At 40.2% G+C, this 27,224-nt stretch overlaps 1 protein-coding gene across 2 annotated transcripts in view; it reads right to left on the bottom strand.

The window, feature by feature from the left end:
• The window catches only part of LOC117394387 (E3 ubiquitin-protein ligase mib1), a 111,507-nt gene that overhangs the window by 49,262 nt on the left and 35,021 nt on the right, over positions 1 to 27,224 (bottom strand). For both annotated transcript variants that reach the window (XM_059015724.1, XM_059015731.1), the window contains exons 11-12: positions 25,259 to 25,456; positions 23,328 to 23,479 (exon numbers count right to left, since the gene is read on the bottom strand). In XM_059015724.1, coding sequence (XP_058871707.1) covers positions 23,328 to 23,479; positions 25,259 to 25,456 — 350 coding nt within the window. The remainder of the gene's footprint in view (positions 1 to 23,327; positions 23,480 to 25,258; positions 25,457 to 27,224) is intronic.

The raw sequence follows: 27,224 nt of genomic DNA, 5'->3' as shown, positions 1-27,224 counted from the left end.
CCAAGGATCCTCTCTCACCGCAGTGTTGCTAACCCAGCATAAAGACACTACAGAGCCTGAATTCACATAGGACCCATAGAATGCACAGTAAAGCGTATTGTAATACTGTAAAGCAAATATCTGTCTGTGGGACACCTGCTTAAAAATCACACATCAGCCGAATGCATCAGTCAACCAAAATAAAAATAGAAAAAGAGTCAAACTAGCTTTATATTTAATTTATTTATTTTTACTACGGAGAATGCCAGTGTACTTTATTGATTTCCACAAGTTTGGCTTTTCCGTATTACAAAATAAAGCTATAGATAGATAGATTCTCGGTTATAACGCGCCTCGGATATAACACTCCTACAGCATGTCCCAGAAGTCCCTATATTAGTGATTCATGCAATACTTCTACAGTAAATACAGTACCGGTGTTGTTCAAACTGTAAACAACTTCAGTCTAATTTCCGTTTCTATCTCTCCCTTTTGATACAGTATCTGAACTGAAGAAAAGCTGTGCTGACACTTTATAACACAGACATCTTATTCAGCATTTGTTTTATAACTAAACAAATATTAGGCCTATTACGTGGTTATCTTTCCTAATGTATTTACTTTTTTGCTGCGAGAGGCGCTGCAGCTTTCTCCATGAGACGAGACACTTCAGCCCCGCTCCGGCAGCCGAACCTGGGGTGAGCCCATTCCCTCTTCCCCTTGCCTGACCCACTCTCCTTCACACACTTGGTTAGGTTGTCTGTCACTTCGATCTAAACTCCCGACCGCCGTTTAGCCAGGCTATTGACAGTTTAAAAACTGCTTATTAAAATGATTGGGAATGTTACCTTTTTTTTTTCTTTATGTATGGTTAATTCATGGAAAGTTACATTTTTGCTTCACTATATGTGCATTATATCTCTATCTATCTAGAGATATAAACCCACCCCTTCTTATATTGGCCTTGGCTATATATATATATATATATATATATATATATATATATATATATATATATATATATATATATATATATTATTATTATTATTATTTCTTTCTTAGCAGACGCCCTTATCCAGGGCGACTTACAATTGTTACAAGATATCACATTATTTTTACATACAATTACCCTTTTATACAGTTGGGTTTTTACTGGAGCAATCTAGGTAAAGTACCTTGCTCAAGGGTACAGCAGCAGTATCTCCCACCTGGGATTGAACCCACGACCCTCCGGTCAAGAGTCCAGAGCCCTAACCACTACTCCACACTGCTATATATATATATATATATATATATATATATATATATATATATATATATATATATATATATATATATATATATATACACACACACACACACACACACACACACACACACACACACACATATATATATATATATATATATATATATATATATATATATATATATATATATATATACATATATATATATATTATGGGTATATATATATATATATATATATAGCGGTCCTGGAGGTAGCACCCCATTTTTACAGTCTAACTGTGCATGCCTTAGCTGCAATATACACATAGACAATTTCACCTACTGTTCGTTTTATTTCGTACTGCACATCAAACAAAAATATACAAAAACAATTAAAAACAAAGCATTAATATCATACTGTTATCATATACACATGCATTGCACACAAAGCAAATTAAATATCTGCTTGCTGAAGTGGTTTTTATTTTGCCCAACGAGGTGTTCATTTGTGGCAGCAATGCACTAGCAAAAGTCACAGGGCAGCGACATCAGTTCCCTAGCAACAAGCCTCCTATGTCGGTAATGGATTCTTTCAATGCAGCGGGTTTGTGCATTTGAGAAAGGAGAGGAAGACTCGTGAAATGAATTGGAGACTTAATTGCTTCTAAGTTAAGGAAAAACAATTACCCTCCGCAGTACGAATTAATAGCATGTGCTGGTTTTTATACGAAAAATGAGAAAAAGTGGGTCGCGTAGAGGAATTTATATTGGACCCTGATGTCTCCGATAAAACAAGGGAGTGGTTGTACAGTATTTGTTAGTCTATTTGTTTTTTGTGGCCTTGATATATAGCTGATTTATACTGGACCCCGACACCTGCGATATGTTGAGTGGGTGGTGTAAATTTATATCTATATATCTATATGGATTTAAAGAAAAAAAAAAAAACACACACACACACAAAAACAGGTACCCGTTGGGTTTTAAATTACCCGACCCGAACCAGGTCTCTTTTTACTACCCGGGTATCGATTATTAATTTGAAAATTTAAAGAAAATGTAGCAAATTAAATATGACAATGCAATTGTAAGCGCTGGTCTCAGGCCGGCATAATAAAGACAACGTTAAAACAAACTTTGCATTAGCAGCAAGTACACCTCAATAATAATAACTGCGGCGACTTTTCTTCTCAGGAACTAAATCGGAAAGAAAACAACATATCATCCTTTGTTAGCGATAACTCTTAATTATCCAATAATAACTGTGTGGCTTCCAATTCAGAATGCTTTATCTACAGTTATTGCACAGATATAGTTTCTTACCAAAAAGAAAATAAGTAGCCTTTATTTAAAAATAAATAAACAAATAACTAAAGTATTGTGAGCAGTGTACCCCAGAAAACAGACTGAAGACCACAAACATTTATTTATTTTAATGAAGTAGATTAACTAAGAAAAAGCAGACGCACTCCAAAATGCGTAAGGTGCAAAGTACAAAATTAAATCAGTATGTGAAAAACATTACTCACAATGCTTTGCTTGGATGTTAATGTAATGTATCTAATGTAGATGGATAGATAGATAGATAGATATAGATTGATAGACATAGACAATATATATATAGTAAATATGGACTGGAGAGGAGGGCTATAGTAGAAAATGATTGACCCGGGGGAAGACTATTGTTGATATACCCTGGAGGAAACAATAGGCTTCCCAAGGGGCATTTCATTTTCCACTATGGCTGAGTCTGCAGTACGTATTTCATATATGAAATCAGTCAAGAAAATAAGTGAGGCAAGGTTTTATAGTAAATACGACGTTATATATTTTGTTTAAATATAGCTGATACAGCTTAAGTAAATAAATAACAATTTTTTTTGAAGTTCATACAGTATAGTTAGCAAAGTTTTTCTCCATCTACTTCTGGTTTGCTGACTGCTGCGTAATCCAGTTTATACCCCGCCCGTCATATTCGTTTACATCGTTGAGTTGAATTTGTTTGAATTTCAGAAAGTCATAAAACAGTGACAGCGATGTTTTAATCAACATTTTAGTATTTGGAGCATCTTTCTTGTGTAGTATGTAACTGCAATTCTATAATAATACAGGTGACTGAGTAGCATTTTCGTTTTTTTTTCTCTGTCCTACTTTATCCAGGTCTCAAAGGTTTGAAATTGCACATTGCTGAATTTGCTGAAATACATTATATATATAATATATATTCATCTCAGTCTTAAGGAACTGTATTGTGGCCTTGTGACAAGCAGGCTCTAGTGATTACGTCAGACCAGAAAGGAGTACACAGACAGACGGTGGATGAAATGGTAAATGTGCTTGCTTGCGCCGGTTTATTGTAAAATAAAAGGTTTGAACAAAACAAAACACAGGATGCGGCACTTGAGGCCAAAATAAATAGACGAACAAAATGATAAAACAGTAAACAAACACGGTGAGTTTAAACACTTATTATTTACGTTATTTTACTTTACTTTCTCTTCTCCACTCACCGAACACACAACCCCGAGTGAGTAAAATGTGCATCTATATATACTGTTGTGCTGGGATTCAATTACTAATTAATTATTCACTTAAATCCCAGCACGTGAATTAATTATGTGCAATCTCGTGCTCACATATTAAATACTTTAAATGCACGTGAAGTGAAGTGCAATCCCGTGCCTAAATACAATTATACATTTTAAGTGCTCATTACCCACATTATATCCCGTGTACCAACTACAATACACCAACATTAACACATGTAATATACAACATAAAACACAAGAATACACACAGGGGGGGCACATTGCCACATATACCCCCCCTTGTGCGCAGCACACATGGTCTCAATGGCCACCTCCCCCCTTAAAATCCCAAAAGTCCAGCACAAAGTCCCGAGCCAAGAACAGGGACTTTAAGGGGTTAATGGGTGGCAATGTTGCCAGTAGCCAGGCTGCTACTGGCAATGCTGTCAGCATAACTGCCAACAGCTCCCAGGCTGACTCCTTCAGCCGGGGCAGTCCTGGCAGCGGAAAAGCTACGGGGGCAGATGGTCCCCCGACCTCCCCCTTCTTCAAAGTCGGCAGCTCCCTCTTCTGGGGCTCCTGCCACAGTATCTCCTGCAGCCCAAGTGCTGCAGTGGGAGCAGGTCTCCTGATCTCCCCCACGATCTCCGGCAGCGAAACTGCTGCTGGGGTTGGTGGTCTCCGGACCTCCTCCCCCTTCTTCATGGTCGGCAGCTCTCCTTGGTGGGGTTCTGGCCACAGTACTTCCTGCTGCAATGCGGAGCAACAGGCAGCCCCGGGCGATGCGGAGCAACAGGCAGCCCCGGGCGATGCGGAGCAACAGGCAGGCATCCTTGGGCGGTGCGAGGCAGGCATCCTTGAGCGGTGCGAGGCAGGCATCCTAGGGCGGTGGCGAGGCAGGCATCCTAGGGCGGTGGCGAGGCAGGCATCCTAGGGCGGTGGCGAGGCAGGCATCCTAGGGCGGTGGCGAGGCAGGCATCCTAGGGCGGTGCGAAACTCAGCTGCAGCTCCTCTGGTGGTGGAAGTGGGAGCGGCAAGCAATCTTCCCACAGTGGTGAAGGTGGAACCAGCAGGTATTCACCCTCTGCTGGTGGAGGTGGGAGGGGCAAGCAGTCCTCCGACGACAGTGAAGGCGGAACCAGCAGGTATTCACCCCTCTGCTGGTGGAGGAGGCAGAGGCAGCTCCTGCTGCTCTGCTCCTGCCGGTGAAGGTGGTGGAAGCAGAGGCAGCTCCTGCTGCTCTGCTCCTGCTGGTGGCGGAGGCAGAGGCAGCTCCTGCTGCTCTCCTCCTGGTGGCAAAGGTGGTGTAGGCAGAGGCAGCTCCTGCTGCTCTCCTCCTGGTGGCAAAGGTGGTGGAGGTGGGAGCAGCGTGTGGTCTCCTGGCGACGGAGGTGGGAGCAGCGTGTGGTCTCCTGGCGACGGAGGTGGGAGCAGCGTGTGGTCTCCTGGCGACGGAGGTGGGAGCAGCGTGTGGTCTCCTGGCGACGGAGGTGGGAGCAGCGTGTGGTCTCCTGGCGACGGAGGTGGGAGCAGCGTGTGGTCTCCTGGCGACGGAGGTGGGAGCAGCGTGTGGTCTCCTGGCGACGGAGGTGGGAGCAGCGTGTGGTCTCCTGGCGACGGAGGTGGGAGCAGCGTGTGGTCTCCTGGCGACGGAGGTGGGAGCAGCGTGTGGTCTACTGCTCTAGCAGGGGACTGGTGCGGCTCTCCCTCTCTTGCAGGGGACTGGTGCGGCTCTCCCTCTCTTGCAGGGGACTGGTGCGGCTCTCCCTCTCTTGCAGGGGACTGGTGCGGTTCTACCTCACTTGCAGGGGACTGGTGCGGTTCTACCTCACTTGCAGGGGACTGGTGCGGCTCTACCTCACTTGCAGGGGACAGGTGCGGTTCTACCTCACTTGCAGGGGACTGGTGCGGTTCTACCTCACTTGCAGAGGACTGGTGCGGTTCTGTCTCGGAAGGGGAAACCAGCAGGCATTCTTCCTCTGCTGGTTGTGATGGGGAAACCAGCAGACATTCTTCCTCTGCTGGTTGTGATGGGGAAACCAGCAGGCATTCTTCCTCTGCTAGTTGTGATGGGGAAACCAGCAGGCATTCTTCCTCTGCTGGTTGTGATGGGGACACCAGCAGGCATTCTTCCTCTGCTGGTTGTGATGGGGAAACCAGCAGGCATTCTTCCTCTGCTGGTTGTGATGGGGAAACCAGCAGGCATTCTTCCTCTGCTGGTTGTGATGGGGACACCAGCAGGCATTCTTCCTCTGCTGGTTGGATTGGGGACAGCAGGCATGCTCCCTCTGCTGGTGGTGATGGGGACAGCAGGCATGCTTCCTCTGCTGGTGGTGATGGTGGAGGCAGAGGCAGCTCCGGCTCCTCTCCTCGTGATGGTGATGGTGGGGGAAGTGATACCAGCAGGCACTCACCCTCTGCTAGTGGAAGTGGACCCAGCAGGCATTTTCCCTCTAGTCCAGTAAGGGTGCAGGTAGGTGTGGCTCCTCCTACTTGGAAGTCAACCTGCTGGGGCAGTCCCATATCGGCAGCCAAGTAGTTGATTACCACGGCTGCCGGGTTCACAAAGGGCAATGGGTAGTAGTACTGTTCCCAGTGTTCCCAATGTTCCTCATCTCTGGCCCACAGCAGGTCAACAACCTTCGGGAGGCGCTGTTGTCCCGGTTCTGACACCACGTGTGACAAGCAGGCTCTAGTGGTTACGTCAGACCAGAAAGGAGTACACAGACAGTGCAATCCCGTGCCTAAATACAATTATATATTTTAAATACTCGTGCTCATTACCCACATTATATCCTGTGTACCAACTACAATACACCAACATTAACACACGTAACATACAACATAAAACACAAGAATACACACAGGGGCGGGGCACATTGCCACAGGCCTTCCATGGCTTCCTGTTTCACTGGGGTATAAAAATGAGGTAACACGCATATTAAATCAATTTGTCATCCATCACCATGGGGAAAGGCAAAGAACTCACAAATGAAGAGAGACAAATGGTTGTTGACCTTCATAAATCAGACAATGGCAACAAAACAATAGCTAAAAAACTAAATATACCACTTACCACTATTAGGGCAATAATTAAGAAGTTGAAACCCACTGGAACAGTGGTAAACTTGCCTGGTAGAGGACGCAAGTGTATCTTGCCCCCACACACAGTGAGGCAGATGGTTCGGGAGGTAAAGGAAAATCCAAGGGTCACAGTTGGAGAATTACAGAACATCTTAGGGTCATCAAGTCTCCAAATCTACAATAGACGCCACCTCCATGATAATAGGCTTTTTGGAAGGGTTGCCAGAAAAAAAGCCTTTATTGAGAGCAACCAACAAACGTAAGCACATGGAGTTTGCTAAACGGCATTGGCACTTCAATTGGAACCGGGTGCTATGGTCAGATGAGACGAAAATAGAGCTCTTTGACCACGCACACCAGCAGTGCGTTTGGCGTCGAAAGAAGGATGCGTGTGCAGAAAAGAACCTCATACCTACTGTAAAATATGGTGGTGGATCTTTGATGTTATGGGGCCGTTTTGCTTCCACTGGTCCTGGGGCCCTTGTTAAGGTCAACGACATCATGAACTCTACCCAGTACCAGGACATTTTAACCAAAAACCTGGTTGCCTCTGCCAGGAGACTGAAACTTGGCCGCAAGTGGATCTTCCAGCAAGACAATGACCCCAAGCACACATCAAAATCCACAAAGAAATGGTTAATTGACCACAAAATCAACATTTTGCAATGGCCATCTCAGTCTCCGGACTTGAACTCCCATTGAAACCCTGTGGTTTCAATTGAAGAGGACAGTCCATAAGCGCAGACCGAAGGATATCAAGGATCTGGAAAGATTCTGTATGGAGGAATGGTCTAAGATCCCTCCCAATGTGTTCTCCAATCTCATTAAACATTATAGAAAATCCTTGCAAGTACTGAAAACAAGGGTGCCAATAATTTTGGAGGTGACTGTATATATATATATATATATATATATATATATATATATATATATATATATATATATATATATATATATATATATATATATATATATATAATGTGACAACAGGTGTTAGTTTTGTATCTTGCAGTTGCCTGGCCATGCCGTGCTCGGTTTCAAAAGCATTCACCGACTTTACTTGTGTAACATATCCCACACTACCTCAAACGTGACCACTGTTAAAACAGATACATTCTTTGTATTTCCCTAATCTACAAAACTAAACATTAAAAAAAAAAGAAAAAAAAAAAAAGATTAAAATAGACCTCTGGGCTTTTTCTACTCATATAGGTGGCCTTAAAGGAAACAACAGTCACTGCAAAGGCTGGCATGACATAGTAATAAATAATGAGTTCAGGCACATGCTTTAACTACAATCCCATAGCCCACGCTTTTGTCAGAACAGCTGTTGAGAGGGTTCTGAATCTGAAATAGAGTAAAGGACTTTGAGGCATGCTGTATGCTTCCCACTGCACTTTCCAGCAAACCATCCTTCATGCCTCTACTACACTCAAGCTTTCATCTATTTCTCAATTCCCCCTACAGCAAGAACTGCAAGAGCAATAAATCTAATCTCAACCATAAAACACAAACAGTTGGCTTTGTCAGAGAGAAGGGAAAAAAAACTCCAGAAATTGCTTGCATGAAAATTCTACTTCTAGAAAATTAGAAATCAGTATCTCTCAAATGATTTTAGTATGTCTTCCGTTCTATAGAAAAACACTACCTTAGGCTTCCACCTCAAAAGGGTTTATTTGTTATTCTAGCTGCAGTTTCACATAGCCTTGCGTTTAAAATGTCAAACTTTCATAACAGTTTTTTTTGTCATTTTCTTCTCAAACAGCAAAATCTCAAGCAAAATCTCTTGTAGTGGTGTTAGTCAGCCACTATATCAACACTAGAAAACATTGACACCAGAATTTGAAATCCTATCTGAAACTGCAGTACCGATCCCCCGAGACACAGCATCATTAAATAAGCCAAAACCAACTGGAATGCAGACTGATCCAGTCTTCACACACCAGGGTCCGGTTGTACTAACGAGATAAAAAAACAGGATCGGATCCGGGCTCACTGGAGCCGGATCATGAAAAGGCATTGTACTAGGCGGATCAGAATCAAGCACCACTGATCCGAAATCTTGATCCGATCCTGGAGCTGCGCAGCCGTAACTAGGGAAACTGACCAATGAGAAGCGAATATGCGTGGCGCAGAGAAAGGAGATTCTGAATGTCAGAAAATGAAATGCATTTAATTTAAACAACATAAATCAGAAGCAACTACTGTACATGTATAATTTAAAACTCCAGCGATTCTATAAAAACAGGTCGAGTATATTAATACCGGTATCTGGATTTGTTTTGTGTTTTTAACTTCTAAAATGTTTTAATAAATGTTACTGTAATCACGGCCGTGTGTATTTTCTGAGGGGCACACACATATTTTACAGCAGTATAGCCACCATACACACAAACATGTAGCTGCAGCGTCGGTTCAGGGCAAATTATCAACACATTTTGAGCAAATGTAATCAAGTGCTGACAGACAGCTGCAACTGGAAAATGTCGTGGACAGGGGGAGATTGAGGCTGTGAAAAGGTAAGCTTAAGTTATTGAGAAAAAAGGAATGGGGGGGGGGGGGGGGGGAATGATATGCATTTAAAAAAAACAACATTAAATCCAATTATTGATTTAATTGTAATCGATAACATGAGAACGCCAGTATGACTTTGTCAACACAGAAAACGTAGAAACAATATTTATGAAACCTCATTACGCAGTCAGGTCTATTTTTTTCTGCAGCTATACGGTGAAAACAGAAATGTTAGATATAGCTAAACAGAACTAAACTAGTATTGTTTTTTTTTTTCTTTCTAATTGATATTATCTTAATACAGTACTGTTACAGCTCTTTTAAATGCATTGTTTAAATCTTTAAGGCGGCTGTGTGGTCCAGTGGTTAAAGAAAAGTGATTGTAACCAGGAGGTCCCCGGTTCAAATCCCGCCTCAGCCACTGACTCATTGTGTGACCCTGAGCAAGTCACTTAACCTCTTTGTGCTCCGTCTTTCAGGTGAGACGCAGTTGTAAGTGACTCTGCAGCTGATGCATAGTTCACACACCCTAGTCTCTGTAAGTCGCCTTGGATAAAGGTGTCTGCTAAATAAACAAATAAATAATAATTGTTGCTTAATGTTTTCTAAAATGTTAAATCATCTCCATTTCAATCTATGTTTAGTTCCTCAATTTTTCAAAAGTAGGATCAAGTTCCGATCCTGCTCAAAAGCAAGATCAGGTTTGAGCTCAGATTGAGCACTGATCTGTTTAGTACAACGCAACTAGGATCAAGATCAACATCTGAGCCCGGATCCGGGATCGGATCCCTTTAGTACAACCGGCCCCAGGAATCCTCCGAGTCATACACTCAGCAACCAATTCCTTCCTCTTTGGGGTTATGTGGCAAAGTGGGTAAGTGTGTGCAGGTGAAGGCAATACAGCAGTGCAGAAGAAACAGACAGACAACAATATCCAGGTACAATGGTGTTTATTGGTTGTATTTTTTCCAAAACCTGGACAGCAAAATAACAGTAAACAATAATGATGTAAAGTGATACAGCGGCATGTATCACTATTTATAATCCCCGGGTTTGACCCGTAACCAATAGTCCCGTCCTTTATACACCCACACGTAACACAAAACACATACACAGGTTCTTTAGAGAGTGAATTAGTGCTCATGGTGCAAATACAGTTCTCCATGAAACAAGGGAAGTGCTGGTGTCCGGTTTGGTGCTGGCCTTTGGCTACAGCTCCGGATCATGTTAGTAGTCTAAACAACAAAACAAACAACTCACGTTTTTCACCTTTCTCCTTTTAGGTTTTCTCTAACCATTTACAAAAGGAACAGATCACTTTACTACATCCCCTTTTTATACCCTCACTCATGACCCCTTGGTTAAGGAGCGCATCCGCTCCTCCAATCCACGGACTGCCACGCTGTTTCCTGTCCAGGTCATTGAGTTTGTGTACCGTAGCTCCGCCCCCTTCCTAGATGGCCAACTTCCACCTAACCCAGAGAATAAACTGTCATGCCATTTAGTCTAGGATACTCTGTTCCCTTTACACAGCACCCTTGCAGGTCGGGAGGGAAATCCAACACCAAGAATCATTCGATCTCTGTCACAGGTTAATATGTTACATTTGTCATTCTATATAAAAAAATTTAAAAAAAAGAGATGATTTTATATAGCTAAATGAAGATTACATTTTGTTAAAATGCGATCACCTACCAGCATACACTTCTTTCTGCATCACTTTGAAATAACTTTGACAACACATAGTGTATTGATCACTAGTGAGTCAGATACCAGAAAAACAGATTTAGCATCCTCAGCATTGCAGGCTGTACCTCGTAGAATGCATGGAAAGCAACTCTCAACTTGAGAGGTCAGAGAGCACGCTTATAATTCATATAATATAGTTTCATCTACTTACAGATGAGATTATAGCTTCGCTGGTGTAATGCAACAAGCAAGTAAACTTTACTTGCTACTGCTTTGGAAAAGGGCAAGGAGTGTGGTCCCCTTGAAGTATATCAGCTAACAAACACTACATGTAATACTCCCTTTGGATACTGCTTGATGGGATCAGCCGCTGCGTAACATACTTTGCCATTCCACTGCTCATCTTAATACAGATGTACAACAAATGCAATTACTGGAGAAACACCACTGTGAATGTGTGAAACACACAACCAGATACAAACAACTTAAATCAGAGATCATCTCAGTGGAAATATTTACATCATGTTGAGCTCAAAACAGATGAACGCTGGCTCTGGAAGTCAAATCGATTTCCTTTGGTGTCAGTACCAGATACCCACACACCTACATTTTTACTGTATTCATATTTTCACCGTCATTGCTAGGATAGGACGAATTTATCAGTAACCCACTAAATTAAATGGATTCTGTAAAATATTATAGGACGTCTATAGGGTTGGCAAGCAATGACACGTTATCCCGCACTGTGGCAACCTATTGCTGACCTTAATATTACATTCCCCTGCTGGGATAAAAAGTTCAATCTTCATTTAAAATGCTGAAGGCTTTGTCATGGGCACCAAAATGAATGATCTCCCAATGCCCAAAGATGTTATAAACAAAGGTCAATGCAGCGTATAATCAACAAAGCATTTGGTCCGAAGCACACACAGTTATACAGAAGCATATCTGAAAATCAAGGTACGGTTAGCTCAGTAATGGAGAATTTGTGTGTTTTTGCTTTTTGAGGCCTGTTCTGAAATAAAACCCTACTTAAACAAACATAAAATCAAATGTATTACAAAATAGTCTAGTCTACAGAGATGGAATAAAGTCCTATTCCAAGTTCCACTAGGAGCTTGATTAGCCCCAGTGTATAGGTAACAAGTTGAGTCTTATTTCCATCCTTGGTTTGTTATATATACATTTAATGGATACGGATTTGACAGTTTTAAAACCATTTTCACTAGATCTATTAGATGATGTTCATATTTATCACATTATTTGGTTGTAATATGCTTGTATAGAGATTTGAACAGAACGATGGAAAGTTGCAATTGTTACCACGGCACACCAGCAGGCATTCATATACTGTGGCAGCGATAAAAGGTGTTTTAGTTGCTAAATATAAGGGTGCATGTTTTTAAAAAGTTCACAAAGAATACATTTAACATGCTCAAATGGCAATATATAAAGTGTGAAACACACAGAGTGGCATTTTCTGAAGTCGTTCCATACTAGTCCCTCAAAGCCATCTGGCATTTTTATTAACCTTGGTTTACATTGATTTGCACTCAGGGACTGCGAGGCAAGAGGTCAGCGAGTGATGCCATTGGCAACCCTCTGCACAACATAGCCCTCCGAATTTAACTATCAACTTGACAATAGTGAATTAAAGAAATTCTTAATTTCAGAAATCAGGAGCATCACAGTTACTAAGTATTAATGGCACAAAGAGAAGGGACTTGATCCCTATGTATATATCCAGTTGTTGTGATCACATTAACACCGGTGCTCCTAACTCACAAAACTGAATTGACATTATTAGGAAAAATGCAAATCGATATAGAAAATCTGTTTAATCAGTAACCAGGTACGCTGCATAAGTTACAACTAAAATACAACAAAACTGCACACAATACAGCTGGAAGTTAAAATGGGAACAAGGAAATAAAAGGGAAAAAGAAAGGGGATTCCAATCTTGTTATTTAAAAGGAACACAAACTGCATACAAATATTACTTTATAAAAGTCTCCTCCATCAACGTAACTGTACCAGAAAAGCATATTGTTACTTAAGTGCTGCTGAGGACATAGACTCGCAGAGTCACTGAATTACATTTTAAGCTAAGCTGCGCTATTTACTTTGAAACTAGACTTCATAATTAAATATACATTTCAATTTCCATGCCTCAGAAAGCCAGTGCATGGTACAAGATGCCATCTGAAGATTAATGAAAGCTTTGAGGAAAAAAAAAAAAAAGAAAAAAAAGAAGCAGCAGCAGAAACCGCAGCATTCCCTTGGGAAATGTAATACGGCAAACAATTCCTGCACACTAAAAAAAAAAAGAACGCCGCATGCAATCCGGAGGCTGCGGACAAAAAGGAAGCAGAAAAAAAAAATACTTCTGAAAAATTCATTCACCAACAGGAAAACAGTGGGGAAGGAAATATATATATATATATTAAAAAAAAAAAAAAAAAAACACACACCACACACTCTCACTCTTACAACTGGATATAAATTTCTAACTGCTCGACTGCTTGCCTGAGGGAGGAAGAAGAGGGGCTTAAGCAAATGTATTATTATCACGGCACTTTTCAGCGATCAAGAAATCAGGTTAGAGTCTTCTATAGCAGTACAGGGATATTTATTGCTCCATATTCCCCTACAGACTGCTCCACTACTGGCAGCTTTTTTTTTTCTCTTTCTCTCGCCGCAGTGTTTCTAAGTATAGTGTCAGCTGCAACGGGCTCCACCATGTGCAGGGCAATCTCAGTGTTAAGAAGGACACGAGAAAAAAATATAAAGAAAAAAAAAACAAAAAAAAAAAAACCAGGAAATTTAAGTGGAAACATGAGACACCACTTTATTTGGCTGTGCTAAAAATAGCCCGGCGAATGGCAAGAGCCGTGCCGGGGCTCACTGCAGGATGAGCAATCAATAGGTGGAGAGCGGGATGGAGGCTCCCCCCTGGTCTTGGATCGACAGTTGACAGCTGAGAGACTATTTTTTGCTATGGTTGACTAAATATGGTCAGGGAGGAGAGACACTGGAGAGGCTGCTCTGCCTGAGAGTGCATGTTTCAAATGCTTAGCTGCCTATAAAGCTCTAACAGTTTAGCTTGTGGCCTCTGAGTGTGAAATGCCAGCCGGCCTCTCTCTCTTATTCTCTCTCTCTCTCTCTGCGGCGCATGTGGGATCCCCCCTGTTGACCTCCTCCCCCCTCCAGGAGACATGACCCCTGCAGACTGGGAAGATACTCCCTCCTCACAGATGGTTGACGCTGCTTTTTATTTTTTAACAAAATCAAAAAAAAAGAAACAAAAACCAACAAACTAACTAAATAAAAGGCACAAGATGACGCACTGATTAAAAAAGAGAACAAACAGAAGATGTTTTTTTTTTTTGCTCTTGCTGTTCCTATCAGCTTTTTCTTCCTTTTGTGTCTCAACTTTTCATCCTGAGCTATGCAACGGAACTCTCTATCAAACCGTTATAAATGGCAAAAAAACCTACAGCTCTACAGCTTATGCTAAGCAACCTAAACAAACAGCACAGGAGACATTCCTGCTACTGTGCAAAAGTGCTTCCAGCAATGCATCCATATGAAGGTGCTCACATAACGTACAAGAACAGGTGCAGGTAAAAGGGGAAAAAACCCATTAAATTAACACTTTGACACAGTAGCAATTGGGAAAAGAAATCATCATATACATATGTTTTTTTGCGTGTTGATTTTTTTTTTTTTTTTTTTTGCAACATGCTTTGGTATGAAATGTGCTTTTCTTTTTTCCCTCCTCCTAAAAGGTAAGGCATAACTGTGCTTTCCCCCTCCAGCAGCCCACCCCCACTCCCCCTCCCCCGCTCAGAGAAGCTGATTCAGCGAGTAGAGCGTGCACTCTGGATGTGATGGCTGCTGCAGATGTATCTTTCTGTAGGTCACTAGCTCTGTTCTAACTGCAAAAGCTGCATGATACTAACCGGACAGGTAATATACACTAATGCTCGGAAGGGCCTGCGATTACCTTGACTTTTCTTTCTGGAAGCTGTCGGTGATGAACTGCATGACCTGCTTGTACGTAAATGTGTCGGAGGAATTTACACCCTTCTTTAATAGAGGAGAAGTTCCAGGGATACCTTTTTCAAGAAAAAAAAAAAGTTGGTAGCGCTTCCAAAAGAAAAAAAAAAAGAAAGAAAATGAAAAGAATTGTTGCAACCCCACAGGCTGACCTGGAATGTACTGCTGCAATGAATTGCTTGGCTTATTAGCTGTTGTTGTTGACTTGCTGTCTAATGATAGGCTCATTAACTTTACCTTCTCGAATCGTGGAATTGGTTTGCCGCCTCTGTCAGAATTATGAACAAGTATGCTCCATGTACTGTACGGTTGCTTCCATGTTGAAATATGATTGTTTAGCAATTTGGCAAGACCTATTATGGCTTTCTCTCTTTATTTTTGTCAAAGTTGCGTTCCTATTGAAAGTTCAGTGATAAAGGCTGATCACTTTAATTCCAGCTAGGCGACTGCTGTTGAGAGAAGATCTTGACGCTGATGTTAAGGATTCAATGACAGTACTGTGAGGTAGAACAAAAAAATAATAGCTAGCTTTTATTTTTTTTATTTTTTTGGGGGGGGGGTGGGAGGGGAGTAGTGTTTAGCTGAATGATTGTTTCTAGATGCGAGTCATAGCCTTAACCCAAAATGCTCAGGATAGTAACCCAGTTTTTCCTCCACAGTCTGCATGCTGTAATCGTAATGCTGCATTGCTGTTTCTCCTGCTGCTGCTGTGTAATTCTCCAGCTATCCTCTGATTTGTTCTTGATCAGCTGCACTAGCTTTTTATCATGAGCTGCAGGAATTTTGCTCTCGCTGCTCTCCCCCTTTCTATCGGCAGACTGTGAAATTTCCTAAATGGGACGTCATACTTCTAACTAAAGCACCCCCCTTCCCCCAAACATTTTCCATTGTTTTATTTTTCACACCCATTGCAAAACAATGACCAACCAACTATCAACCTTTTTCTTCCATCGCTTTTGTATTTTACATCCAAAGAAACCGGACTCTCGAAGCATATTAATCTTTGCAACTGCTTACAATATAACTTTTTTTACTGCTCTATGGTTCCTCAGTTGGTTCAGAGCCTCTGGGGCAGTATTTATTTGTGGAATGTGAGGAGAGGGTAAAAATTCATTAGCAACCTGCTGAACATTTCACATTCCTATGCAAATGGGTATTGATCTGTTGAGCCTGGAATAGACTGATGTCCTTGGAATAAACAGAAGCAGGTGAGTGGTTGGGGGGAAAAAAAATAAATAAAAAAAAATAAGTAGAACGCCATTCCAGAAGTGCTGAATGAGCATTAGCTCTTACATGTGACCTCTGGCCTGCCTATAGCCAAAATTCTGGTCACAATAGCTTCCTGTTCCAGCAGGATCACCCCCTTTACAAACATCAGCACCGTTTTAACAGATTGTCGGGGAGGTGGTTAAAACCACGGGCCGTGCACCGGGAGGCAGATGCAGAGGAAGGAGAGAGGGGGAGGGATAGAGTTAAAAAAAGGGATGTGTTGATGAAGCCATTTGGCTTGAAGAACTCCCCAATTCCCAGGACACTGCAATCAAGTTTGTAATGGACAAGACTAAGGGAGGGGGCAAGACAGCAAGCAAGTCACCATTCAGGCAGTTACAAAGAAGATAAAAAATGAACAGAAAAAAAAAAATCCTGCAAGGACGATCTAACCCTGCTCAACAAATACTTGGCTTTTTTTCTTTTTTTTTTTTAATACAATTTTTTTTCCCAGCTCTCTGGAGGACAGACGGGGTCATCAGGAGACACTGTACGGTACGGATTGTAAAAGATTTCATGCATATGCGAGGCAAGGAATGTTTAGTTCAGGTTGGTGGAAAAACCCCTTGAGGACATGCTTTTCCTTGAAAGTCACCTTATGTTAATATAACCAACACTGCACTTGTGTTTTAATGCCAGGTCATGCCATGCTGTGTAGACTTGCAAAGCAAATTATTATGCTATTATTTTAATTTTATTATGTACTTTAACCACCACATAAAGCTTAGGTGAAATAGATGGGATATTGTGAAGCATTCTCAGCACGGATACCAGCATTCTGCCTGCCCGGGGTACATACTTCTTTATGTACCCATATGAACATACAAAAGTTATGGAATGTAAAGAAGTATGTATTTTTGGTGGGGCACTGAGCAACAAAACAAGAATTATGGATCTCTGAACTGCAGTTTTGTTTTGCCTTTGAACTTTAGGAGGCAGTTAGTTAGGCATGTGATGGGTTACAGCAAGATAATTAATTTAATAACAGTTCTGCGATGAACAGTAAGTAACGGTTACATTTTTTTCTGCTTTACTTTAATACTATATTCGGTTCTGGAGGTATTTTGAGGGCATGCAGAGGTGTACAAGTCTTGATTAACTGACTGCACCAGTAAAAACTCTAAACGAGTGCTGCCAGTTCTATTTTGAGCATGGTGACAGACCGAGTTAAAACGAGTCCTACTCTTTCTTCTAAAGCAGAAGTTACTCTTCCCTAAGCATGTCAGTGATGCTGTGTAAAACTACAGATATGTATAATAAAAGACTGTCACTTTAAATTCAACATTTATATTACACACACACACTGCATTTGGTAGAACACCGATTTGTGGTAAACCATTATGAAAGGCAACAGCTCTTTTTTTGCATAAATAGAAGCATGACAAGTAATCCGTGTTTTTTTTTGCTATGCCTGCTCCTCTCCCCTCCACCCCATTGTTAATGTTTGCTTTGACAAATGATTTGCTGAAGTGAAGTGCAGTCAGATTAGTGCATGGAAAGTGACAATGCAGAGATTTCTGGATTGTGTCTGCCAGTCAGCTGATTTCCATTGTCGACAGCTTCATAAAATAAAGGATGCAATGATGGATTGCTGCACCCATCTAAATGCTTTTTTTTTCTTGCACGTTGTACAAAACACAGCAATTAAACTGAACTGAACAATGAAGGCAAACCACAACACTGCCATTGTATATGACCTTGGGCAAGTCACTCCTCCTCCCCAGTGCCTCAGTCAGTCCACACCCCAGCTGTCAAACTTTGTAGCACTAGGGGCCCCACTGACATGATGCCTCTCACTTTGGCTACCCTTGACACCAATTTTCAAATAGGTCTTGTAAATGAATTGCACCTTCTCCTGTCTGTCTTTGTAGAAAAAGTAGATCACAAAGTATATATTCTCTTCAAAATTAAATCTGTCAAAATGCAACTTTATACTTAACAATCATAAAGACAAAAGAAAAGTAAAAAAAATAAGCTTAAAATAGTTCACACAGTGGAGCTGCTTTGTATGGCTTGATCACATTGCTACCTGCATGATTTTATTCAGCTTGTTCTGAGCCATAAGCAAGTCAGTTAAAGTAAACATAAAATCCTTAGTTGATGCATGTCGTGCTGCACAGCCACAGAGCATGAAAAGCAATAATACTGAAAGATACTTGAAAAGTCGAAAAAAGTAATTCATACCATTACACAGCTACGCTGACAAGGCTGAATATGTTTTGGAAAGAAATGACAGTGCACATTTTTATAGCTGAAAGAGCCATCATCAGACAGGGACAACTGCTCATCACTACATGATTGCTTTACATTAAACTATCACCGATAACACAGGCATGGCCGCTCAAGCTCTCTGAAATGCCATATCCATCACTGGCATCAGCTGCTTCTTTTCTATTTTTTGCCCCTTGTTTATATTACTGAGAACACAGTGAACCCTGGGCATGTGCTGACACCGATGTAACTCAGACATTTCCAAGCGGCTGACTGACACAGAGAACAGATGCTGACATTATCAAATGCTGTACTGCTTTTTTTTCCATTGACTTCTCTTGCCCTGATATGGCCAATGTATGAAACAGGGGAGCCATCCAAAAGCACACTTGAGCAGCTGGAAGTGTACTAGAGCACCAGCACAGGAGGGAGGAATGGGGGCACATAAATAGAGTTGGTTTTATAGACGCTTCACTGGTAAAGTCCAAATTGAGCTGCACCTGCTTCTGTTGCCTTTGCCCTGGTCCAGGCAGTGTAAAGAACAGCCTTCCGTATACTGTACCTCATCATAACACAGGTGAACAGTTAGCTTGTTTTAGGTTCAACTACAACTAGCAGTAGACAACTAGTGCTTGACCTTGGCTGTTATCACCCCCCCCCCCCCCCCCTCCCCCTCCCCCTCCCCCAACATAGGAGAGGCAAGTGAAAGAAAGCACTTCCTAAATGATCATTTACTACCATGTCATTTTCTTAAAACATGTAGTCTACAAGATCATGCTTTTAGGCCTCTCAGTTTGAAACCTACTAAAAAAACTGCCTTATAGGCTGCAAATGCATTTTAATTCATCTTCTAGGCAATAGTCTTTAAGATGCTAGGGGGACCTAATTCCTGTTTTAATAACCAATGCTGCCATAATTAAGCACTAATATTAGGCTATCGCTCAAAACAATGAACTAATTAATGAATCCAAGCATTCTTACAGAATGAACGACCACACCCAAGGCATCACACAAAACCTGTAGTCAGGAAATTGTTACTCATAAGCAAATCTGACTTTGTGACCTGGAATCAGCACACAGTGTGTGTGGAACTATCCATCAGGATCAAGTAACTGCTACATTACCAGAACACATTCCGCTGAAGTGTGATTTGCACATTACTGTTTGTAACATTTTACTTTGACATTTCTGTTTTTCTAGCAAAAAAGTCAAAAGACAATAAAAAAAGGAGCCTTTCCACCTGCATAGTATACTTTTCTGCAGATCTGTTTCTGAAGCATTAAAATGCACTTTAAGAAGTTGGGATTGATGAAATGATACTTTTCCAGTGCTCTCTCGGCATCACTATGTGCCATACCCACGACAGACAAAGAACACTGGACACTTATAGCATCAACATGTGCTTTTTTTGCTTCCTTTATAACACTGGGGTTCAAATCTACCTTCCAATGCTTTGCTAAAGCTGGTAAAATGGAACCAAATCACCTCTTCAATGGATTTGGTCCCCTTCAACCAGCTGTAGCTATGCATTGATCACTACAGGACAGAAATCATCAAATAGGTGGGGAAAGTTTTGGCTTAAATTTGTCATTGGTTCTCCCCACAGGTACAAAACACAGATCAGTCTCTGTAACTGCATTTTTAGCTTACCTTCCCCTTATTACTACTGTCAATTTCTTTGTACTATCTGTTTTGGCTCTGTGAAGATGTATGTTTTTTTTTTTTTTTCAGCTTGCAGATAGCTCTGCATCAACGGTGCTGGTTAATAATGCATTGTTCTATGTTCAGTATTATATGACTGCATTAAAAATAAAAATACTCAAATTAAATCTAGTGTCATATTTAATAGGCTTTATAGTTGATCTGACATTTAATATTGGAAAACACTTATGAACAGTTACAAATGAAGGCAAGGTTGTTGGTGGTGTTACAGCATGCACAAGGGGCATTTAAAACAAGGTTTTGAATAGATGGGAGCTAAATCATAAAATTATTTTGTCAAAAGAAATATTTGGTCAGAGAAACAGTTAACATGTGTAATCGAAGTGTGTCCCAAAGCAAATAATAGAATAGGATAGATCTAAAAGTGTTTACTGCACAAGCAAGCGGTGACAACAACAACAACATTAATTTCACGTGTTCTCAGTGCCCAACTTTCTTTCAAACAATGCCACAACAAACAGATGGAAACCAGATGTAGTTTTACACGGCACTTAGTACACAAATCACTGCTTGCTTCCATTAACCTGCACATAACAGAAGATCAGACAGCAATGCGTTACATTTCTTACCTGGTGCCCTGTAACATTAAATGGAACAAAGTAGGAGAAACATAGCAATTCCATCAGTACCTGTGCACTATCTAAAAAAAAAAGCCCTGTTCATATGAACTGAAATCTATATAAATTTGTATATGGTGCACTTGTTCTTTAAATAATTGATCAATTTTTTTCTTAAAAGATAGCAGAGTGTTGCTCCTTTTCCTGTCAAAAATAAACTAACATGTTTAAGTGCAACAGGGAAAAAGAAACAAAGCCATTTCCAGAGGATGTGTCTGCATGGCCGTCATCTATTGCTTCCTGCCACCTAGCACTGAAGAAAGTGGTTTAAAAAACAGGCAAAACCATTCCAAATAATTTACCCATGCCTGCGGCAATTCCACTGAAACCATTCTCGACCTCAATAATAATGGCAACACATTCTGGGTGTTCATTTGATTTTGTATTCTCTCCTGGAAAACAGATCATCCACCACACAGCCTGAGAGGTTTTCCATCCCTCCCACAAAAAAAAAACAACATTTAAAAAAGCATCATTTAATCCATTTCTTAAGAATGACCATAAACACATTAAATCTGCACCACCATACCAAAGACATATGTAATACTGTACAGTAACGGCTTTACAACAATATATGTAGAATTAGGTTTGTTGGCAAAAATCTCAGCGTCTATTTTTCTAAAACAAAAACAGCAAATGTTCAGGTTTTTTTTTTTGTACTTTGCGAGGTGAAATGAAATCAATAGTTTGAGATCGTCACGTAAAAGCTGTGAACAGAGACATATATTACATTGCTGCACAAGGCAAATCTACACGACAACTGGGAAAAGAGGTTTTCATGAGAATGCTATATATTGATCACTGTGCTTTACAGTTTGCATTGTAAGAATTTAAGAATTTAGCTCAGCTCTGGAAGTGTTGCCTGGAGCTGCTAGTATTACTTGGAAGCCAGACTGCAATCCCCATTTGCTATGTGTGGCTGCAAAAGATCACCAAGTGACATATTATTCCTCTCTCTATTTAAAAATGCATGTCTGCCGTCTTGTGCACAGCAAGGGTGCTAACATTACACAACCAGAACAAAAAAGTCAATTCTACTAGCCAACAGCAAAAGAACATCACTGGACCAAATGCTTGCGTACATATTAATCCACACACAATTAATCACTGCATAGGCTCCCTGTGTATGCAGATGTATCATGTGCATAATATACTTGGTTAATAACATAGTGCTCGGTATAGATAATGTTGTTTTCAAAGGCTGCTTGACAGTAAATTACAAGCTATAGCCTCAGTGGGCATAAAAAGTGCCCTTGGGACCATCAATGTAAAAACCACAGCTATTTCAAATCAAATAAACACCTGAACACAAATAACCTCAATGAAGTCAGAAGTCTACATATCTTTGTATTGTTAGCTGTAATGTAAACGGCCTGAAGCAACAGTTGAACACAGTCAAACTACAGAAAGATTTTATTTTTTACAAACCGAACACAGTATATATTTTATTTATACCAATCAACCCAATGCAAATTGAATATTGCGGGTCTAATACAATTCATCAACAAACTACTTGTGTAGGATTGTCCGGGGTAAATATGAGACACTTAAAACATTGGGGGCTGGGGACATTTTTTATGCAACTTTTATACAACTTATGGAATGAAACCAAGGACATTATGGTGGCTAAACTTTGCCACTGCTAACTGTGCATCTCCCCTTCTTTAGCATGCATTGGATGGATCAGTGTTCTTATGACCTTAGATGTCATGAGATGAGGCACCACACAACTGGACGCATGTAATGCTGATGAATAATTTTGATACAATGATACTTCAATAGGATAAAAATGATTAAAAAAAAATATTTCTTTACAACATGGCAAAAACCATGCTGACAGGAGACAAAACATACAATAATTAATTAGTCCAAAGGTTGATTGTTTTATGAACATGACATTTGGATTAAACCTAAGAGTAGGAGAGAGATGCGAAAATTGCCGTACATATACCACGGATAACCCTGAAGAAATCAACACCGTAGTAAGAATGTCTAATAAACTGTGTATTTTAACCATCAAAACTTTTTGTATTAAAGTATACCTGCTTACATTTTAGTGGACTTCAAGTTCAAGGACACCATTTCTCAATAAAGTACCAAAAAGATTGTTAAAACCAATTTGATCTCTGAATGTTCTTTCAGCCATGTTGATACATAGCAAATAAATCCATGGGCAAATGTCAGTACCATCTAAGCAACACTCAGCAAGTTCTAAAGATATTAATCATTACTCACCTGTACTCATCCAAATAAAAGAATACACGTGCGAACTTCTGCCGTGCAACTCAGTTTAGCATTAAAGACACATGTGGTGTACGAGCACTGCCCCCCTGCCTTTCTTTCCCAGGGTGTTGCTTTATGGGGTTTGTTTCCATAAAGCACCCGAGCGGAAAGAGAAGACGATGGAAACGTTCAGGCTTCCTACCTGGGGTTCCCTCGTAGCGCAGCATGATGAAGAGCATTGAATCCATTGTTGTTTGTGATGGTGACGTCAGCCCCGGCCTCCAAAAGCACAGACAGCATATCATCCCGCTTCTTACTGATCGCGTCATGAAGAGGGGTGTCTCCTTCAGAGTCCTGCACATCATTAAATACATGCCTCGAGTTTAGCATCAAGCATTGGATTTAGAAATAATGTTGTTTCAGTCAGATGTTTAATGCACTAATGCATGGTCTGAATTGTGAAGTGTTCTCCCATTTTTCACTATCTTTGTGTATAGGGGTATGTTCAAAATGTAAATTTAGTAACATTTTTAAAAAGGGATCATTAAAGTGTGCGAACTGGTTGTTCTTAATCATCCTATATTTTATACAAACTTAAATGTACCTCTATTTATTACCGAGTCAAATGTATGGGTAATCACATAACCCCCAACAGTATATAAAAAGAAAAGATACATGTTTAACACATCCACGACTACCAAAAATCACAATTGTCTCTCAAATACATCCACCAGTAACGTGCCTTGATCTGCATATGTAAATAGATCAATAAAACATACAAATATGCAGAGCGTAGAATTATTGGGAGTTGCAAAAACAAGTGACGTTTTAAAGTTATGAAACTCGACAGCAAAAATATGAGCATGATCTCTCTATATAAAGTGCTGTTACCCAACAGTAAACATGTTATTCGATCAGTAATGTCAGCTCAATTCATACACTGGTATCTGGGCACCTGCCCAAAAGGATCAAGTTGTTTCAACAAGTGGATAATGATTGGAAGAGAAGTGAGGAAACGTACAGCTGGAAATACATGTATTGTATGTTAAAGAAAAGGGTATATAGAAGGATACTAAAGGCAGTTACATCAGCTATATATATTTAAAAAAAAGCATGGCTATATAATTGACAATTTATACATGTGTAGTTTTCTTTTTTAAACAAAATGTACTTAAGAGCATAGTATGCACAGTGATATAAAAATCAGAAGACTATGTTGATAAGATATAAAATGCACAGCAATTATTATACTTGAATATCCCATGCAATCAGTGAATTGGTTAGTGCTAAGGAAATAAAAGGTTGCCTGGCCTTTTTGTTACAGTTCACAGGCTAAAGTGACTTTCAAAGTGACTGAGCACTGGGGAGAGGAAGGGGTTAAAATAATAATACAAAAGCTTGATATAAAAACTGTGTGATGCCACACATCTGTATTTCTTCAGGATTATAAAACAGTGGAACAGTTGGTCTTGTTCCAGAATAGAATGGAGTTATAATGGGGAGGGGGACTGTCCACAGCAGGGCAAAATTAGGAAAAAGGTGCCCTTTCAAAACAAAACTTTTCAGCAAGCAACAATGAAGCAGAGGGTGTAGAGTGAAAAAAAAAGTTGAAGCAGGATGACCAGAAATACAAAAAATGTTGGTCTTGCCTTAGCAGTAATGTTCAATGCCTTTCCAACCAGAACAGCTTGGGTGGTATGAATTAAATATATCCTGCATGAATTTCTTATTCACTGCTATTAAACTCTGAAGGGGATTCAGAATCTTAATGCAGTGCCATTTCATCATCATTTGACAGCACATCATTTTTATTTCAAATGGCACATTGAAATGTACTAGAAATACAAAAAGTAGCCTGTACAGGGGAAACCTTAAGCACTTATTATTAAGAGGGGGGGGGGGGAGGGCAGAAATTAATATTTCACTGGAAATATCAAGAATAAGCCATGTATAAAAATGTGCATATTAGAAGAGCATAAAGCATATCTACAGAGTCTGTTGAACAACTTATGAGGGGTTTTCTAAATGCTACAGAACATTTATAAACCTCTATAAATCCAGTGATGGTGTGAAAGCGTAATTGCATCTAAAATGAAATAAAAACAGGCTTATGGAGTATTATTATTTTTTTACCTGAAGACTGGGATGGCAGCCAAAGTCCAGTAAAGTCTGAACAACTTGCAGATGACCTTTATTTACTGCAATGTGTAAAGGAGTCTGTCTGCGCTTGTTTCGAGCATTCAGATCCGCACCTCCTCTGTGCAAAACCTCAATAACCGACCCTTCATCGCCAAAAGCTGCGTGGTGCACAGCCCTGTCTCCATCTTTGTCCTAAAATACACACATACCACTGTTTTAACTCTATTGCCTTCTCCCTGCCTGTCAGAATATTTATGCAGCCCTTGTTTCTATATGCAGGAACAAAGGCGCAGTACTCCCTTGAAAATACAAGATCTGAGTTTTCTTCAGCTCACTAAATAAAATACAGGGCCCCGTTTGCTGCAAAGGCTACTGTAGTGTTGACACTACATTTATAGGGCACAAGCACACTTTCCAAGATTCAAGAGATTTGGTTTCATAAAATAGCACACTGCTAATATTCCTAGGAGGTGCTTGACATATAAAATTTGAAAATATAAAATTCTAATACATACCTAAATTATGGGTTCTATAAGCAAATGCGTTTGTACATGAGCAATGTCTTCAACTTCAACAAGTATTCAAACAAGAACATGCCAAAAATACCAAAAGTTGCTTTTTTTGTCATTTGCTTTAGTCTGATCTAAAGCTGAAGTTGCCAATTTCTACTAGATAGGAATTCATATACACAAATGTGCATACCTGTATATACAAAAATGTAAAAATGACACATTAATAATTTAAAAAGTCACTAAAAATGTGTATTACATTGTGAGATTAGGTGGTCACCTAGGATAGTTTAGTTAAGACATTCCAATTCCTATATATTCAAATCTATATATATATATATATATATATATATATATATATATATATATATATATATATATATATATATATATACACGTGCTCAAATTTGTTGGTACCCTTACAGCTCATTGAAATAATGCTTCATTCCTCCTGAAAAGTGATGAAATTAAAAGCTATTTTATCATGTATACTTGCATGCCTTTGGTATGTCATAGAATAAAGCAAAGAAGCTGTGAAAAGAGATGAATTATTGCTTATTCTACAAAGATATTGTAAAATGGCCTGGACACATTTGTTGGTACCCCTTAGAAAAGGTAATAAATAATTGGATTATAGTGATATTTCAAACTAAATTAGTTTCTTTAATTAGTATCACACATGTCTCCAATCTTGTAATCAGTCATTCAGCCTATTTAAATGGAGAAAAGTAGTCACTGTGCTGTTTGGTATCATTGTGTGCACCACACTGAATATGGACCAGAGAAAGCAAAGGAGAGAGTTGTCTGAGGAGATCAGAAAGAAAATAATAGACAAGCATGGTAAAGGCCAAGGCTACAAGACCATCTCCAAGCAGCTTGATGTTCCTGTTGCAAATATTATTAAGAAGTTTAAGGTCCATGGAACTGTAGCCAACCTCCCTGGGCACGGCCGCAAGAGGAAAATCGACCCCAGAGTGAACAGAAGGATAATGCGAATGGTAGAAAAAGAACCAAGGATAACTGCCAAAGAGATACAAGCTGAACTCCAAGGTGAAGGTACGTCAGTTTCTGATCGCACCATCCGTCGCTTTTTGAGCGAAAGTGGGCTCCATGGAAGACCACCCAGGAGGACTCCACTTTTGAAAGAAAAACATAAAAAAGCCAGACTGGAATTTGCTAAAATGCATATTGACAAGCCACAATCCTTCTGGGAGAATGTCCTTTGGACAGATGAGTCAAAACTGGAGCTTTTTGGCAAGTCACATCAGCTCTATGTTCACAGACGAAAAAATGATGCTTTCAAAGAAAAGAACACCATACCTACAGTGAAACATGGAGGAGGCTCGGTTATGTTTTGGGGCTGCTTTGCTGCGCCTGGCACAGGGTGCCTTGAATATGTGCAGGGCACAATGAAATCTCAAGACTATCAAGGCATTCTGGAGCAAAACGTA

This window comes from Acipenser ruthenus, chromosome 3 (assembly GCF_902713425.1).
Source record: "Acipenser ruthenus chromosome 3, fAciRut3.2 maternal haplotype, whole genome shotgun sequence".
In the NCBI taxonomy this organism is placed as follows: Eukaryota; Metazoa; Chordata; class Actinopteri; order Acipenseriformes; family Acipenseridae; genus Acipenser; species Acipenser ruthenus.
This window is presented reverse-complemented; position numbering and strand designations above follow the sequence as displayed.